This window comes from Argentina silus (genome assembly GCF_951799395.1).
Source record: "Argentina silus genome assembly, chromosome: 1".
Lineage (NCBI taxonomy): Eukaryota > Metazoa > Chordata > Actinopteri > Argentiniformes > Argentinidae > Argentina > Argentina silus.
Window position 1 is genome coordinate 12,789,771 of NC_139655.1, and position 19,080 is coordinate 12,808,850.

A 19,080-nucleotide genomic window follows, 5' to 3' on the forward strand; every position below is an offset into this window, starting at 1 on the left:
TTGCATGTGAGTGTTTTGGGTCCTGTATCAGTCTGTGAGCTAGAAAAGCAGTTTGTTTTCTCTTTTCCTTTGGTATAAAAGCCTCATGCTTTTAAAAGCCATAGACCTCTCTTATAGACTCATAATTTACCTGTCAACGGGAGAGTTTTCTCAGTGAAATGGCGACTCCCCAGGGTTATAATTGCGGAACGGTTCGCTTCTCTGCGCTCTTCTCTATAAAATATCAGTCTTTGTAGTCTGAAATGTATATTTTATGAGGCACTTTGAAATTCCCAGAAATATCTGGCGTTGTTTGTTGTTCTGTTGAAACACATTACCAAACATTTAAAGAGTTATTAACAGTTTTAGTGTAGTGTCTGTGTATTTAGTGTGAAATATATGTATACAACAAACGCTTTAATACACCCAATCCGAATCCATACTGAAAAATAAACTCCCAAAGGTTTAATGGTAACAAGTTAGTCATTTTTAATGATGAACGTTTTATCTTATAATATGTGTAGCTCTTCCTCTTTTTTCCCAGTAGCCTAAGGCTAGAATATGCATTTACTCTCCCTCCTATTTCACTCACATTGTCCTAATCAAACCTCCGATTTCTGTACGTCAGTGCAGGTGATTGGTTGCTATTCAACATACATTCTCTCTATACAAGGTCTCCATCTTGTGGAGAAACTCTGAACTCATGAAGTCCAACTGTTTCCCTTAGCACAAAGCAGTCATACATGCTCCATCTGTAAAATGTAGCTTTGGGAAATGATTAGATATTAAAGCATGGACATTGAAAATACCCAATAATACATCCTAATTATAAATAGAGTAATAAACAGCCAGATACATGAAATACAACTTATCCTTCCCTTGACCTCTTTACAAAGTTGTCTTTCCGAACAGCTTGTGCGATCTTTTATCTATCTAACTCCATCATTTTCTTTATCTTCATTAATTCAAAGATCCATTCTTTATTGTGGTGGACTAACATTCACAGTTTTCTGCCACCATCTCCCCTATCTTCTCCATCAGCTCTACTGAGTTACTTTTCCTACTGGTTAGAACATGATATCTGCCTCTACATTTCCCAATAAGCCATGTGAGGTCCCCATTCCTCAGGATGTGCTGCTCTGTGCTCTCCCCTAATACTTCCCCCCATGTAAACAGCACCATGGTGCGTCGCCATACATCCTCCCCAAGCACTTCTATATGATATTCCACAGATCTCCTGTACTTCTGTGTGAATGAGAGATATGCTGGTATGACCAGTAGGAAGGCATGGGGACCTGGGTGAGACATTGACACACTATGTATGATGTTCTGGCGTTGTTGTGTTGCATCTGTGATGTCAGGTCCGTCACGCCACTTCAGTCCCAGTGGTTCCACCACACTGACCTGCCTCCCGGCCATCTGTCCCCTCCATGGCCTGGAAGGGGAACCCCCTGGGTCTGACGCCTCTCTGCCCAGGATGGTGAGCCCTGCTGGGTGACGAGAGGACCATGACTCCCCCAAGAGCACCAACCTCAACTCAGATCCTGGGAAGTCTTTATTGTTTGTTTTATCTGGTCCTGGACTGGGAGATGACTTGAAGTCTCTGATAACAGTCATATCTAAATTATCCATATCCTTCTCCCCTTCCTCCTTCCTCTCCTCTTCCTCTTCCTTTTCACCCTCTCTCTCTTTGAAATCCTCTTCCAGATCTTTCTCTTCCTCTTCTCTCTCTTCTAGCTCCAGTATTTTTTCAAACTTACGGTTACTGTATAGGATGGCTGACGAGGCTGATTCCATCTCCTGATCTGTTATGGCCCCCTTTCTCTCAAATTCCTCTCCCTGCATTTCCCATCCAATCTCCTCCACCAGCCCTATCTCCTGATACATGGTATGGGCATCCTCTAAAGCCCCTAGGGTGACATCACATTCATCAGTCCCATGTATTCCATGGCTTGCTTTAAGTCCATTAAACTCTTTGGTCTCCACCTCATGCTCTTCATTATCCAGATTTCGCTCTGAATGGTTCAGTTCAAGCTCCTTTTTCTTCAGCCTTTTACCCCCTCTTCTCTCTTGCTCAGTTGCTTGTCGTTCTAGTCGTTGATCACAACTATTCAGCTTTTGCATTCTTTCCGGTAAATCTTCCTCTCTTCTTCTCATATCATGCTGTTTTTCTTCACATTTGTCCATATCTTTTCTCCATTTCAGCAGCTCTTGCTCTCCATTCATTAGATTGTGTTCCCTGTTTTCCAGCCCTTGTATCCTCTCTTTGAGATCTTCCTCTCTTCTCTCCAGATCTCGCACAACACTGTTCCTGACCTCTTTTTCCCTATCACCCAATTGAAGCGCCCTGATTTCAAGGCCTTGTCTCTGGTTCTCCAGTTCTTCTTGTCTTTGCTTGTGCTTCCTCTCGCCTATTTCTAAATTTCCTTTCCAGTTTTTTAGTTCTCGTTTTGTTCCTGTTAACTCTCTCTTTCTTTCAAATAGCTCTTCCTCTTCCATAATAAGTTTTTTTTGTCTCTTACTCAGTTCTTCTTTACTTCTCTCTAGTTCCCCTTCCCGCTCGTCAAGATTTCTCTCCTTGTTCACAAGCTCCTGTTCCTTTTCCCCATCCTTCAATTTTAGCTCATTTTGTCTCTCTGCCAACTGCCTGTCATAATGCTGTCTCATCTCATTTAACTGTTGCTCTCTGTCCTCCTCATCCTTCTCTTTCCTCCTCTCCATCTCTCTCTGTTGTTCATAATTCACCTTTTTTATTGCAGCAACCTCCAGGTCTCGTTTCTGCAACACATTGTTGATTTCTGCGTCCGTGGTTTTCAACTGTTCCTTGTATTTACAGAGCAGCTCTCTGATCTCTGTCTCTCTGCTCTCACTCTTGGTCCTCTGAGCCTTCCAGTTCTGCTCACACCTCTGTCTGAGGTTGTCCATGTCTTTCTTTATCTTTGTGTTCTGATCCTGCAGGTCCTCAACTCTCCTCTGGCTGTCCACATAGCGCTCTGTCATGTCAGAAATGTGCCTCTGATTTTCTTTATCCATTAACTGCAGTTGGCTAATAGTGCTCTCTTTCTCCTTTAAAACCGACCCCATTTCTTCTCCTTTCCTTTTGATTTCCCCTTCATATTCCTGTATCATGTTCATCATTTCATTCTCCATTTTGGAAGTCAGTTTGTCAAGCTCTGTCTTTGTTTGTTTAATGGTTTTCTTTAATGCATTAATTTCTTTCTCGTTCTCCTGGTCATGTTGTTTTAAGTTGTTGAGCTGCTTTTCTTTCTCATTCAGTGTCTCCATTGTTTCTGTGTCTCTTTTCTTCTCGTTCTCTGTGTGCCACTGTTGCCTTGCTATTATTTCACAGGCTTTCAGCTCGTTATCTTCTTTCAGCTGCTCAATTTCTTTTTCATGGTTAGCACATCTCCCCTTTGCTTCTTCAATCTCGTTTTCTTTGTCTTTAACTAATCGCTGTTCCCATGTTATTTCATTAGTTTTGTTTTCAATGATTTCTCTCAGCTTGTTCATTTCTTTCTCTTCCCACTCATTCCTCTTTTTTTGTTTATCTATCCATTCCGCCTCCCTGATCTCAGTGAGCAGCTTCATCTCTTCCATCTCTTTGACTTTTTCATTAAGTTTTCCTTCCATTTCTTTCTCCTTTTCATTCAGTTTTTTCTCCATCTCTTTCTCATGTTGTAGCTTCATCCCCTCGATCTCTTTCTCATTTTCATGCAGTTTTCTCTCCATCTCTTTCTCTTTTTCATTAAGTTTTCCTTCCATTTCTTTCTCCTTTTCATTCAGTTTGTTCTCCATCTCTCTCTCATGCATTTCTTTCAACCCTTCCACTGTGTTATTTTTTTCATCTAGATTTCTCTCCACCTCTTTCTCATGTTGTAGCTTCATCCCCTCGATCTCTTTCTCTTTTTCATGCAATTTTCTCTCCATCTCTTTCTCTTGCTGTAGTTTCATTTCCTCCATCTCATTCTCTTTTTTATTCAGTTTTCTCTTCATCTCCTTCTCTTGTTCTTGTCTAAACTCGTCCAGCTCTTTCTCCTTTTCATTCAGTTTGTTCTCCATTTCTTTCTCATGCATTTCTTTCAACCCTTCCACTGCCTTTTCTTTTTCATGCAGTTTTCTCTCCATCTCTTTCTCATTTTCATGCAGTTTTCTCTCCATCTCTTTCTCATTTTCATGCAGTTTTCTCTCCATCTCTTTCTCATTTTCAATCAGTTTTTCTTCTACCTCTTTCTCCTCTTCATTCAGTTTGTTCTCCATCTCTCTCTCATGTTGTAGCTTCATCCCCTCGATCTCTTTCTCATTTTCATGCAGTTTTCTCTCCATCTCTTTCTCCTTTTCATGCAATTTTCTCTCCATCTCTTTCTCTTGCTGTAGTTTCATTTCCTCCATCTCCTTCTCTTGTTCTTGTCTAAACTCGTCCAGCTCTTTCTCCTTTTCATTCAGTTTGTTCTCCATTTCTCTCTCATGCATTTCTTTCAACCCTTCCACTGCCTTTTCTTTTTCATGCAGTTTTTTCTCCATCTCGTTCTCATGTTGTAGCTTCATCCCCTCGATCTCTTTCTCATTTTCATGCAGTTTTCTCTCCATCTCTTTCTCTTTTTCAATCAGTTTTTCTTCTACCTCATTCTCCTTTTCATTCAGTTTGTTCTCCATCTCTCTCTCATGCATTTCTTTCAACCCTTCCACTGCCTTTTCTTTTTCATGCAGTTTTTTCTCCATCTCGTTCTCATGTTGTAGCTTCATCCCCTCGATCTCTTTCTCATTTTCATGCAGTTTTCTCTCCATCTCTTTCTCTTTTTCATGCAGTTTTCTCTCCATCTCTTTCTCTTTTTCAATCAGTTTTTCTTCTACCTCATTCTCCTTTTCATGTAGTTTTCCTTCCAACTGTTTCTCTTGCTCTAGTTTCATCTTCTCCATCTCTTTCTCTTTTTCAATCAGTTTTTCTTCTCCTTCTTTCTCTTTTTCATGCAGTTTTCTCTCCACCTCTTTCTCTTTTTCATGCAGTTTTCTCTCCATCTCTTTCTCATGCTGTTTTTCCGTTCCCACCCTCTCTTTCTCTTTGTCTTGCAGTTTTGCCTCTACCTCTCTGTCATTCTGTAAAAGTTTCTCCTCATACCACTGTTTTGACTCCGCCATCTCGCTCTCTAATGCTTTAGCTTTTTCCACCAACTCTCCTTTTTCTTTCTCCTCCATGTTTATCCTGTATTGTAATTCCTCTACTTCCTTTCTCCATCCCTGTTGCTTTCCTCTCATCTTTTCCTCCTTCTCTTTTCTCTCTCGTTCTCTCTCCACAATCACACGCTCAAGGTTGAGCAGCTTTAATTGCTGCTCATCAATTCTCTCTTCCAGCTCTTCAATCTCTATCTCTTTCTCCTCCAGTTTGATGATCCCTTCCTCTTGCTCTCTGCTTTTCTGATGGAGCACAGCTATGACCCTGTCGTTCTCTGCACTCAAATCCTGAATCTGAATCTCCTTATCCTCTGTCAGCCACCTCATCCTCTCCTCCAGTTCGCCCATTTCATTCTTCCTGCCATCATTCCTTTTCTCCTCCTCCTCTTCCTCTTTTTCAGCGTCCGCCTTCCCCGGTGATTTCACTTTCTTCTTCCTCTCAAAGAACCACCTGATGCTCTTCTCCACCCTCTCTCTCATCTTCTTTAGTTCCGAGTCCTGGCGCAACATCTTGTCACTCATGTCTTTCAGTCGCTGGTTGAATTTGTCATTCTTCTGTCTGCTGAGGTCACTCACCTCTTGTACCAGGGCCGAGAAGGCCTCACACCTGTTCCCTGCAGCCATCTTCTCTATCTTCTCCAGGAGCCCTGTCACCTGGGTGGCATCTCCACCTCCACCTCCATCAATATTGCTGATAACGTGGTACCTGTTCCCACACTTCTCCACCAGCCACTGGAGGTCCCTACCCCCGCTCTGGATGTGCTGCTCGATGCCCACCCCCTCCCTCAGCTGATCCCCATGGGTAAACAGCAGGATCGTATGCCTCCAGACTCCATCTCCCAGGAGCCCCAGGTGCTCCCTGACAGGGCTGGCGCTGACCAGGGTATCCACTCTCAGGGTCAGGAGCAGAGTATGGGGCCCTGGTGGACACAGCACTACACTGGCCAACAGCTCCCTCTTCACCCTCTCTGGGGTCGGCCCCGCCGCTCCACACTCCCACCCTGGAGTGTCCACCACGGTCACCAGCCTCATGGCCACCTCCGCCTGCCTGCGGGCACACTCCTCGGTCACGCTCCCTGTTTGGAAGAACCCGCCTCCTCCTCCCAGGATGGTGTTCCCTGCAGAACTTTTCCCGGTCTCTCTCTCCCCCAGCAGGACTAGTCTCAGCTCAGGGAGACGACGGGAGCCCTTGGAGAACAGCTGCCTCCCGTCCCACTCAGATGCCTGGGAGCCATCACCTGTCAGGGAGAAAGGATACATCACTTCAGAATGATCTTATTTAGCTATTTGAGTGTGCAGAATAACAGATTAACATATTAATAAGTATTTTTACATATTAACTATTGCTAGTTCCTATGGACTGTTTTTATCAATAAAGCAGTAACATTAAATGTAGGATGGATGTTATGCCCACATGCTGGTTTAACGGTTAACATTAAGTTACCCCTACACTTGTGTAGTAACACTGTAATTACTGTGGTAACAACACGTAATTACAGTGTTTTTATCAATAAAGCAGTAACATTAAATGTAGGATGGATGTTATGCCCACATGCTGGTTTAACGGTTAACATTAAGTTACCCCTACACTTGTGTAGTAACACTGTAATTACTGTGGTAACAACACGTAATTACAGTGTTTTTATCAATAAAGCAGTAACATTAAATGTAGGATGGATGTTATGCCCACATGCTGGTTTAACGGTTAACATTAAGTTACCCCTACACTTGTGTAGTAACACTGTAATTACTGTGGTAACAACACGAGTAACACTGTAATTACTGTGGCAACAACATGAGTAACACTGTAATTACTGTGGTAACAACATTGTATCAACTCACTCATGAGTGCAGCTCTGATGGTCCCCCTCTGTGTCAGCCCCTCCATGTGTCTCTGCTTCTTCCTGCGTTCTCTCGCTCTCCTCTTCCCGTCCGCTTCCAGGCCCAGGACGACTGGATCTGGCCCAAAATGTCCTCCCGCCTTCCCCACTACCATCTCCTCCATTTTCATCATCAGATCGCTGACTTGTGCTCTGTCGCCCCGGCTCCTGTTATCTAGGACATGGTACCTGTTCCCACACCTCTGAAGGAGCCTCTGGAATGCTGCCCCACCTGTCAGGATCCTCTGCTCCATGGGCAGCAGACCCAGCTCGTCCCCCATAATGAACAGCACAATGGTATGGTCCCATACCGCCTCCCCCAGGGGCTCCAGGTGCTCGTCTATCTGGCTAGTGTAGGCCTCTGTCACTGAGGCGCAGGAGCGTACCACTAGCAGCACGGCGTGGGGTCCGGGGAGGCACAGGGAGACACTGCGCAGGGTCTCTCTACGGACCCATCCGGGGGTGCTGTTGAGTGGGTAGTACCACTCCCACCCGGGGGTGTCCACCACTGTGACGCGTCTCCCTGACACATCCGCCCTCCTCTTCACACACTCCTCTGTTGGTCTGCCGCTCTCGAACCAATTTACTCCTCCCAGAATGGTATTGGCCGCTGAGCTCTTCCCTGCTCCTTTCCTTCCCAGCAGAACCAACCTCAGCTCTGGGATAGGGGCAGCATTTGGTGAGGGAGTCACCTCTTTTACCTCAACAGCTTGCATAGTCTCATCTGTAAAACAAGACAATAGGACTTCCTCAGTGTGACCAAACACTGACTGACATGAGGCAGAAGAAGTGTACCGATGAAATCACAATGAGAACATTTACCATTGACTTCACTATTCCCCCAGATTTCAGTCGATGTTTACATAAAAAAAAGCTCTCTCTACATTCCTCAGTCACAATATTGTGTTTCACATATCATCTTTCATGTTAGAACTGTGCATTCATAGGAAACTCACCACCAGTTGACAACGAGAAAGGAGGGCTCAGCTCATCCTCTGTCTCCATCTCTTTTCTTTCTCTCTTCTTCCCCTTATGTTTTCACTTCCTCCTTCCTCTTTTTCGATTGCAATCTCTCTATATCAGGGAGGCTGTTGCCATGAGTTTGTTGCACAGTAACAAAACTCTCTAAAGTCTCTGAGAGCGGAACACAGAATGAGGAACTCTCCCATCACGTGACCAACCTGTGGTTTTTCAGACACACTCATGTTAGAACACAGGAAATAAAGAGCTGGTGTCGACACCCTCTGCCTTCTTGTTAAGTTAAACCTCAGTAGGCTGGGTGAGGAGATCGAGCAAGACGGCTTTGTGGCCAGTGCTGCTGCTGTGCTGCTCTGTAGCTCACACTGCTCTGTGGTAACAAGGGTGGATCCTCTGTAGCACTTCTTCTCACCAGTTTATGTGCACAGGGTTAATTGGACCGTTTTCTGCAGGGCTGTAACACATTTGATTACTGTTGATATTGATGTTGAAGAATGATACCTTTATGTGCTGTGTGCTGTATGCACTATAGGGAGAATTTGAGTAACATTACTCTGTAAGCTTTTTTTTTAATAACATTAGGACATCTTTTTTGACATGCTTATGTCAAAAAACACGTGTTTGATACCGTTCCTCATTCCATTCCATGCATTACAATGAGCCCGTCCTCCGATTTTTACCTGCAAAAGCCTCCACTGCTGTATACAGTATATACCACCCCTCTGACATGTGTGTGATACTACACAGACTTGTTAACACCTTGGTTCTATTGCGGCCCTCACTGGCATATAGTATGGTACAGTGTGTTCCCATTTCTCAGTTCCAGACTAACACACACATTAGCTCATTGCTATGATTCACCTTTTCCTCAGTGTCAGTGGGGGTTTTTTAAGCATACAAAATAAATGACAGCTTTGATTTGTGACCATTAAACAGAATAGACACAATGGTCCCAATGTCTGATAAAATTAAGAACCTGTAAGACTGTACCTCAGGCTTATTGTGACCCTCCCACTGTTGTGATAAGATAATGTAATTGTGAACACTGAGGCTACAGTGTAAATATGTATGTTTACAGTATGTCATGCTGTTTCATTGTTGTTTCAGATGCACCACTCATCTGAGTTGAAAATCACACTGAACTTCATCATGAGGGAAGTTAACTGATCTCCAGGGCCTGACTGTCTCTTGACTGTCTTGTCAAGCAGAGACAACACATTCCACACCCTGTTCCCAAGCTTGCCAAGTCGCCTACCCAAGACCACAACCTCCTCCGACCACAACCCCCCTTACTCACCACCACTAGGCATGCCTGTCCCAATACCAATTCACCCTGAGGGATCCCCCCCCACACAAACACACACACAAACACACACAAACACACACAAAGACACACAAACACACACAAATGACCATGCATGTACAGCATCCTGTACGCGCACACATACGGACACACACTCAGAGACACACACACACAAATGCAAACGTGCACACACACACTCATGCAGACACACACACATACAGATACCCAAATGCACACACACACACACACACACACACACATACACACACACACACACACACACACACACACACACACACACACACACACACACACACACACACACACACACACACACAGAAGGTTTCCCTCCCCTCTATATAAGTGGAAGCAGAGGAGCCCCAGACAGAGCAGCAGCCCGGAGGAGCAGAGACCCTGAGGACCAACTCTAGCAGACAACTGCAGCTGTTCCCTCTTCAATTCTTCAACTTCAGCAGAGGTGAGTTTCTCTTACTTTAGAAGTTTTGCCTCTGTCTCCCTCAGTGCACCTGATACAATAGCCATCTATTTGACAATGCTTTATTTAATTGTGATGGATAGCAGTCTTTTTTGAGGCCACTCAATATTTTGGTCAACATGGACAGTTCCTTTGGAAATATATCTCAAATGTCTGGATCCAGACAGTTGTCCTGAGCACACACACTATATACTATGCTATAAAAGTACATGCAATGACCAATAATAGAGTCACATAGACTTGCAATGTACTTTTCCCTGTAATTTAATTTGTAGGATTATTTGAATATTGAATATTACAGTAAATTACCTTTCTTTTGCATGTACATCTTATTTGGTAGAATAAATGCATTCATACTACTCCTTTTTACTGTGAATGAGTCTGTGCGCAATTGTTTCAAATCCATATTTTTGTCAATGTACATAAAGCACACCTCTGTGTATATTCTTATAATACAACCCATTGATGGTTTGTGCCAGTACTACAAACCTTAGTACTACAAACCTGTAGCATTGTATGCATGTGGTGATTCCACTATCACCACAAAAAGGCATACTCCCAAAGAACATCCATATTAAGATCTGTGGTTAGAATATTTCACCACATTGCCAAGCTCATGTTTGGAAAAAGGAGGTGGTGTGTGTGTGTCTGTGTGTGTGTGTGTGTGTGTGTGTGTGGGGGGGGGGGGGGGTTAGGGGAGGGGGGGACAGGTAAAACAGTACTTTCACTGTGCGAAGTACAGAATGACTCACTTTTCCAACAGGTGCCAAAGACTGTCCCCTCTTTACCAGAACACACCCCTTATGTAATCACTCAATTTTCAAATAGGTGTTTGTGCCACAAGGCTGACGTATTATGTGCCATACTTACATTCATGAAAACAAGCATTGTGTGTATAACCCCCCCCACCCCACCCCTCCCCCGGCATTTTAGTGCTGTTTTATTACAGTATATGACTTATGCACGGCAAGGGACTTATTTAAATGGTTTTGATGTGTTCCCAACTTCTCTGCCATGGTTAGGGTTAGGGTTGGCCAAGCCAAACCACAGTTTAGAACGCACCACTGACTGTAGTTTATGACAGTGTTTTAAGGCTTATGGTTTTATAGATTGATGTTTTTATGACTGCTTAACCAATCCTGAATGTAAAGCCCCTCTTTTGGGCTCTGCCAGAAGCTGTACTTGGATATATAATAAGTAGAATAGAATAGATTGACAGAATAGCATGTTCATCTATTTTACTATTAAATCCTACTACTTGTAAATGTGTTTTGGTAATTTGTTATTTTTTACAACTTACAGGTATTCTTACTATACTTACAGGTATTAACATTTTAGTCACTGTTTATGGCACAATGGTATAATTATGAAAATAAAGATACAAAGCAATTATGTTCCTTTTTCATAAACCCACATGATTTTAGAGAAAGGAATGTGATGACATCATTGTTGTGTCCCCCACTGTCCCATTAATCAGAGATGATTCAAATATATCTCACTAAATATTGCTCAGATTAAACTTGGGGTTTTATGTTCCTGTTACACGGACCACAAAACACCCAGACAAACACAATATTTACCATCTATCATAACAAACAACCAAACACCAAAAATGTCTGACTTTCCGAGCTACTTGGCAGAATTACACACTTAGCTCAGTAGTGTCTTTGTAGATGGCAGTAATGAAAAAAAGAAGAAACAAACACAGATGCCTCTCAATAAAACCATGGAGCATTTCAAACCTAAAATGCTGACTGAGACTCTAATACTCAAATAAAAGTGGATGTACATGTGCTTTGAGTTAATGTTTATGTGCAGTGTGCACATTCTCCACCCCCCCACTCACACACACACACACACACATACACACACACGCACGCACGCACAAACACACACACACACACACACACACACACACACACACACACACACACATACACACATTCCATGCACACATCACTAGTGCTCTACCTTCAAATCGGATACAGATGGTTTGTGGGTACAGTTCATCCCAAGCATCCTCAAAACAGCTGGGGAACTGCTCTCACATGCTCAGCTGAATATGAATGTCCTTGGTAATACCATTCTCTCTCTCTCTCTCTCTCTCTCTCTCTCTCTCTCTCTCTCTCTCTCTCTCTCTCTCTCTCTCTCTCTCTCCCGTAAGGTGACAAGACTATGTCTGAGGCCATGTCTGAGACCCTGTCCGAGACCGTCTCTGACCCAGAGCCTGCCCAAGAGCCTGCCCAAGAGCCTGCCCAAGAGCCTGCCCAAGAGCCTGCCCAAGAGCCTGCCCAAGAGCCTGCTCGTCTACAAGTGACCCACCATGGCCGCAGCTCCGCCCCCATCGCCAGCTCCAACGCTGACATAGAGGAGGTGCCAGAGTTTGAGCCCTTCGGTGGGGTGCCAAGAGGATTCCCAGACCTCTCGAGTGAGAAGGAGCAGAGTTTGTGTGTGTGTGTGTGTGTGTGTGTGTGTGTATGAATGCATGCATGCATGCGTGCATGCTTGCGTCCGATGAAAATGACAGTGTGTTTGTACTGTATGTCAGTGTGTGTTCTGGTCTGTAAAGATAAGAAATAGTCCTTACCATGACACAGTTTCCAGTAGACAATGAAACTGACTGATAAGTGAATGACATCCTGTTTAGATCAGCACAGGCCTTCAGACATCCTTGGCCTATAAGCCTTGTCACTGTTCTACTCTAATCAGCATTATCATTTTAGAACAGGCTTCTGGAATGACTGGAACACTATCTCAGATAGACTGGAAATGACCTCAGCTGTCCCTCTCACAACAGGCCATAGCAGGCTAAATAATACTGTATACTGTATTTTTGAGTTCCCCAAAAATAATCAACATTCATATGTTCATGACTGTTCATTTTCTGTTATTCGTCAGTTTGACAATAATATAGTCTAGGATGAAAGTAGTTGAATAAAGATGGAACCTAATACAAATCCAGCTGCTCTACAATGCTTTTAACACTCTTTCTAGGCCTGCAGTGAATACTTGGTCATACAGGGTGTGCCGTACTGGGCTGTAACAAAAGTCTGCTCACCCTGTCTGTCTCCAGGATTTTGGGTTAAGTCTCTAATGTTCTCTCCTTTTGCTACCAGAGTACTTGGACATCAAAGAGGTCTGCATGTTGCAGAGGCCAGACGAGGTCAACAAGACGCAGCACAACACCTACCTGTACTCTAGCAATCACCTCATTGTCCGCAGAGGACAGGAGTTCCAGGTCAAGATTGTCTTTAACCGCGCCTACAAACCTGCAGAAGACAAGTTCGCTTTGGAGTTTGCCATTGGTGAGCCAAGCTTACTGACAGGGACTACAGAGCAAGGGAACAACACTGAGTTGCTGCTTACCTATCAACTTATATTGAACACTTCATGCCCTAGCTTCAAGGATAAAGTCATAGATGTTTAGACAGTGTTTAGACAGTAGTAATGTTGTAACTTTCACAGTATACTATCCCTTCTCTTGGCCTCACTCCCTCTTGCACCTTTGCCTCACTTCCCCTTTCCAGTCGCTCAGCAGCTCCACTATGTACAAGTTGTAATCAAAACACAACAATAAATACTCTCTTCACCACTCTTTCTTAGCTAAAGAAAGTCATAGTACACACATGAATATAAAACCAAAACATAACATCAATATTTTATGTTGCTCTCATATAAGCTCATGACTGCCTTTCTCCTCTTTGTCCACCAGGGAGCAGTCCTCAGTACAGTAAGGGCACCTACATTCCTGTGTTCCCCACCAAGGACAAGCAGAGCCCCTGGAAAGGCCGGGTCCTAGAGAGTGTCGACAATATGGTCACCATGGGGATCACTCCCATGGCAGACTGCATTGTGGGAAAGTACAGCTTGTATGTGGCGGTGGTGACGCCATTCGGCATCCGCAGGACCAGGAAAGACCCCAGCAGAGAATTATATATCCTCTTCAACCCCTGGCTAGCAGGTCTGTTTCACTGATGTCAGCTTTTGCCAGATAACCTACAGTTATGTATGCTTTTACTCAGCAAAATATGTCATATCCACCCCAATATCTTTCAAAATATTGATATCAGGCCCAATATCTTTAGATATTGTACCTAAGTGTCACATTTAGAGTGTAACTGTAGTGTCACATCCTCAATTCTAGTTGTGTGACTTCCTGGTTGCCCTTTGACCATTGAACTCTGACCTATGGATTGGGGATGTTGTGGTTTCCCCTCTGGCAGCTGATGCGGTGTTCCTGGATGATGCGGATGAGAGAGAGGAGTGTATCCTGAATGAGATGGGCATCATCTACCACGGGTCATATGACGACGTGTCTGAAAGGCCATGGAACTTTGGGCAGGTAAAAGAAAACCTGTTATTATTACACCACTATCACCTATTTATTTCATATTATTTACATACAATACATGACTTAATACACAACTTCTTTTGACTATATGTTGCTTTCTTGTTGCAGTTTGACTATGGGGTCCTGGATGCCTGCCTGTACATCATGGACAAAGCTGCCATGCCCATAACCAACAGAGCAGACCCCATTAAAGTTGCTAGGAAGGCCTCTGCCATGGTGAGGAGGGCTACAACAGTCTAGTACTTTTATTAATAAGTAAAAGTACTCTTCTTCTTCTAAACATATTTACTGAAAACCGTTCCATATAGAATATCTACGTCTCATAACATATCTATCAACATATCTCTAGGAGTCTATAGATAACCCTAACCCCTCACAGCTCCCTATTATAACCAAATGATTCTGATGTGATTGGAAGAGTCTGGGGTTTCTGATTGGACACTCCTGTGATGTATTCTATTGTGATTGGACCCAGATGAACTCTCGTGACGATGAGGGGGTGCTAGTGGGGAACTGGAGCGGTGACTACACCTACGGGGTGGCCCCCACCTCCTGGACTAGCAGCTCCGAGATCCTGCTCAACTATTCCAGCAGCAAGATGCCCGTCTGCTACGCCCAGTGCTGGGTTTACGCCGCCGTCTTCAACACCTGTGAGACCAGCAAAATGTGATCCCATTTAACTTCCACTTCTGAGCCAATGTGGTTCCCCCTTTATTAGAGTGTGGTAGAGCCCATTGGGGTAGGAGGGTACCATTTCTGTGTCAGAGTAGTGGTGGATTAAGTATGTGGCTCTGTGAATGTTAACTGTTTGAATCAATATTTAACCCTGTTTGGAGGGTTTCTGTAGGTTTCTTTGATATTTTTATATTCTTTGATACTTCTGTAAGTATTTGCTAATAAAGCGGTTCCCCTTCCCTCCCCAGTTCTGCGCTGCCTGGGTATTCCAGCTAGGGTTGTCACCAACTTCTACTCTGCCCACGACAATAACGGCAACCTAAAGACTGACATCATTCTGGATGACAACGGCAGAGTGGACCGGAAGCAGACCACTGATTCCATTTGGTATGGAATGACTGAAATCAGTTCATAGAATGATTTAATGACAACGGTTCAAATGGCTTTGTGATAGATCCTCGGTGCTCTCCTTAATGTGATTGCTTGGTTCTGTTGCTGTAGGAACTATCATTGCTGGAACGAGTGCTACATGAGCAGGCCGGACCTCCCTGCAGGGTTTGGAGGCTGGCAGGTTGTGGACGCCACACCCCAGGAAACCAGTGATGGTGAGGATATCCTGCACACACACACACATAACCGTTCATGCACACACACACAAACACACACCATTTTAGTGACTGTTCTATAAAAATGCTATAACCGTGTTATGATCCATCCAGGGATGTACAGGTGTGGCCCTGCATCAGTCCAGGCCATCAAGCATGGACAGATCTGCTACCAATTTGACGCACCTTTTGTGTTTGCTGGGGTAAATGACCATGAGCCACTTCATCAAGTCCAATAAATTACTGAAATTCAAATTCATACATTCATATTTCTACTATTACAGACTAATTACTGGTATTCTGGTAAATGTTTCAGTCCCCTCTCCCCATCCCTGCAGGAGTATATTGGTATTACTATGATGGACTAGTTAACACTTTTGGTGATTGTGTCGCACTCCCTCTCCCTGCAGGTGAACAGTGACGTGGTGTTCTACTCCCGGAGCAGAGATGGGACTCTGGAGCCAGTCAAAGTCAACCCCAGCCATGTGGGGCGCATGGTGCTGACCAAGGCCCCCAATCAGGAAACACGCCGTGACATCACCGACCAATACAAGTTCCCTGAGGGTAAGAGGGAGGGGAGCGTTAGAGAGCAGAGAGGAAGAAAGACAAGCAACAAAAATTTGCTTCATCATGGTCCTAGGTCCAAGGATTATATAATGAGCATTATGGATACAGAATTGTATGAACAAGATGCTGAGTTACTGACCGCACAAATCAGGAAGTATCATTGTGAAGTAAGAACAGACTGATATTGCATCATGTCTTTTTTTCCTTTCACATCTTTTTGTGTCATTATCTTCCCCTAATGTAATCTGATGTTAAGACATGTGGAATACATCATCACAACTCATTATTTCTAATTTCATATGGTTAGGAAAATACAGACTCAATATGAGAAGTACTCACCACAGTATGGTGGATCTATCCTGACATGGGGCCACAGTGACATTTTTTGGGACATAGTAGTTTGCTCCTCCCTGCTTGCCCCAAATTACCCTGGTACCATGGAATTTGAAACCCCAAATTACCATGGAATTTGAAACACAAACACAAACACTAGTGCTTATTTAACAGGTGTCACGCTGCCGCAAACAGTATTGCTTCCTCTCACACAAGTCTCGAACCTGGATCCACTGTATTGCCAACACATGTGACCAGCCACCAAAACACCCGATCTAAACCAGCTACACCACCGAAAAGCTAACAATTCCATGCCGCGGGTGGCGTTATTTCAACGCCAGGAGTGATTTTCAGGAGTGATTTTCAGGAGTGATTTTATTACCCTCTCAACACGGTTACATTTACCCCCAAAAAAGACTGGAGTAGGACCCAGTCCTGATGGAAAAGCACCAAAGCAGTGTCATTTATCCCTTTCTTCTGTGGTCCTTCACACACGCAGGTAGTGCAGAGGAGCGTACGGTGCTGGAGAAGGCTGAGGAGTACGGCTGTCACCGTGAGAAGACCACCCCCCCTGAGGCAGACCTGGACCTGGACATACTCCCCACGGAGGTGAGGGTGGGCGATGACTTTGAGCTGACCCTGGACTTCAACAACAAGAGCGGACAGCGCCGCACCCTGGATATCTATGTCAGTGGCAATGTGGTGTATTACACTGGAGTCACCAGCTCTGAGTTCCTGTTCAAGACCCCCAGAGTGACCCTGGAGCCCAAGAAATGTGAGTCGGTGGAAGGATGGTAGGGAGTGTGTGCGTGTGTGTTTGAGAGAGAGACTTGATATATGCTCAAACATCCCTAATAGAGGTAATTCAATTCTCTCCCTCATTTTCTGTTGCTTTGACAACAAAACCAGACATATAATGAAAATGAAAGGCTAACTTGACACACACATTCTCCTCATCCCTGTGTTTTTGCAGCTGAGAAAGAGGTGATTGTCGTGCGCTCTAAGGACTACATGAGGAAGCTGGTGGAGCAGGCCAACCTCCACTTCATTGTCACAGGGAAAGTCAAGGAGACAGGCCAGATCGTTACGGCAATGAAAGTCATCCCCCTGCACACCCCTGAACTCTCTGTCCAGGTCAGAGTCAACCAGTCATGTGCTTACCCAACAAGTCTGCAGAGAGACACTTCAGATGAATGAAGGAGGTTGGGCACACCCACAAGAACCAGGCTTTTCTTTGCTTTTGAGTCGTTATTTATTGATATATCAACACTTTCGACCATCTAGTCTAAATTCTGCTTCTTGTGTTAAATAGTCAAAAGTGTTGATATATCAATAAATGACTACTTAAATGGAAAGAAAAGTCTATTTGTTGCGTGCGCACTCAACTTTTCTTCATTAAGCATAGTCAACTAATCACCTTGCAGTAAAACTTACTAAAGTTGAACTTTTTATGTAACACTCTGGTGTGTTAGTTTCTTATGGGGCCCGGCACAGTTTAGAGATAATTATTATAGCTATGAGAGTCAATGTGGTAACCTTGCACTAGTTAGGATTAATCATAAATTCCCTTGAATGTGGATAATGAGGCCCAGTCCTCCTGCACCCCCCTACTCATCCTCTCTTCCACCTGTGCAGGTCTCTGGGCTGGCCAAGGTCAGTGAGAACATGATGGTGACTGTGAAGTTCACCAACACCTTCAAATTCAACCTGGAGAATGTGTATGTGCGCGTGGAGGCGCCAGGTGTCGAGCTACCCAAATATAAAAACTACAGGTGAGCTAAGTGATGTTTGAAAGGTTCGGTACAGTATACAGTAGGCTTGAATACTGTAAGTGACGTTTGAAAGGTTCGGTACAGTATACAGTAGGCTTGAATACTGTAAGTGATGTTTGAAAGGTTCGGTACAGTATACAGTAGGCTTGAATACTGTAAGTGTGTTTGTGTGTTTGTGTGTCTTTCCGTCTGTATATTTCTATGTAGGTATGTTTTTCTGTTTAGCTGTTTCCACTTGTGTATGTACAGGATGTGTACATAGATTCAATTCATGTGTGTGTTAACGTGTGTGTGTGTCTGTGTTCCAGTCTGATCATGGCAGGCTCGTCCATTATATTTACAAGGCATTTCACTCCCAGGAGGGTGGGGCGCATCAAAGTGATAGCCAGCCTGGACTGTGCTGCCCTCAGACAGGTGTATGGCAAGGCCCAGCTCAACATCCAGCCCTGAGCACCACAGAGGACAAACCAAGTACTACTGGATTGAGAGAATATGGTTGTTTTTGCTGAACATGAACTATCAATCTAAAATCATGTTTCCGCACAAATGATTGGTAACTATTCCCAGTGGTTGAGGACAGATTAATTGTTAATTGACTTAAAAAAACAAAACATGTATATCCATATTAGAGAGATGAACACAATTATTATTGCATGTAATCAAATAATCTCATTCAATATGTTCCACAGTTTGACATATCTTTCAAGCTTTTTCATGAAACTACAACTGTCATTGAAACAAAGGGATAGTTATGTTAGAATGCTCTAAATTGTATCTTATGAAATAAAGTATGTAATCTCTCAATATCTACATTTCTGTTCTACATTTCTCTTCAATTACATTCATCCTGTCAAAAAGACAGACAAATCAGCTGAGCATAGAGTGCAGTGAGTGCATATATCTCAAGGCATCTTGGATTTCCACTCTCCAGTATATTATATGCCTGGTGGTTTCATGTTATTGTTCAAGACT

The 19,080-nt window shown here is 43.8% G+C and overlaps 2 protein-coding genes across 2 annotated transcripts; one reads left to right on the forward strand and one right to left on the reverse strand.

Annotated features, from left to right (window-relative positions):
• Window positions 1-453: 453 nt before the first annotated feature.
• LOC310812691 (uncharacterized protein) lies at window positions 454-8,159 on the reverse strand. The gene is made up of 3 exons (XM_083681347.1): window positions 7,985-8,159; window positions 6,991-7,752; window positions 454-6,386 (listed from the first exon to the last, which is right to left on the reverse strand). The coding sequence occupies exons 1-3, from the start codon at window positions 8,031-8,033 to the stop codon at window positions 973-975; spliced, it is 6,225 nt and encodes a 2,074-aa protein (XP_083537473.1). The 5' UTR covers window positions 8,034-8,159; the 3' UTR covers window positions 454-972.
• A 1,491-nt stretch (window positions 8,160-9,650) lies between these two features.
• f13a1b (coagulation factor XIII, A1 polypeptide b) lies at window positions 9,651-18,891 on the forward strand. The gene is made up of 15 exons (XM_083678009.1): window positions 9,651-9,787; window positions 11,970-12,233; window positions 12,922-13,110; window positions 13,518-13,766; window positions 14,029-14,147; window positions 14,265-14,372; window positions 14,632-14,806; window positions 15,080-15,218; window positions 15,333-15,436; window positions 15,551-15,639; window positions 15,847-16,000; window positions 16,836-17,111; window positions 17,310-17,470; window positions 17,972-18,108; window positions 18,417-18,891. Exons 2-15 carry the CDS (start codon window positions 11,981-11,983, stop codon window positions 18,556-18,558), a joined length of 2,295 nt encoding a protein of 764 aa, XP_083534135.1. The 5' UTR covers window positions 9,651-9,787; window positions 11,970-11,980; the 3' UTR covers window positions 18,559-18,891.
• Window positions 18,892-19,080: the final 189 nt, after the last annotated feature.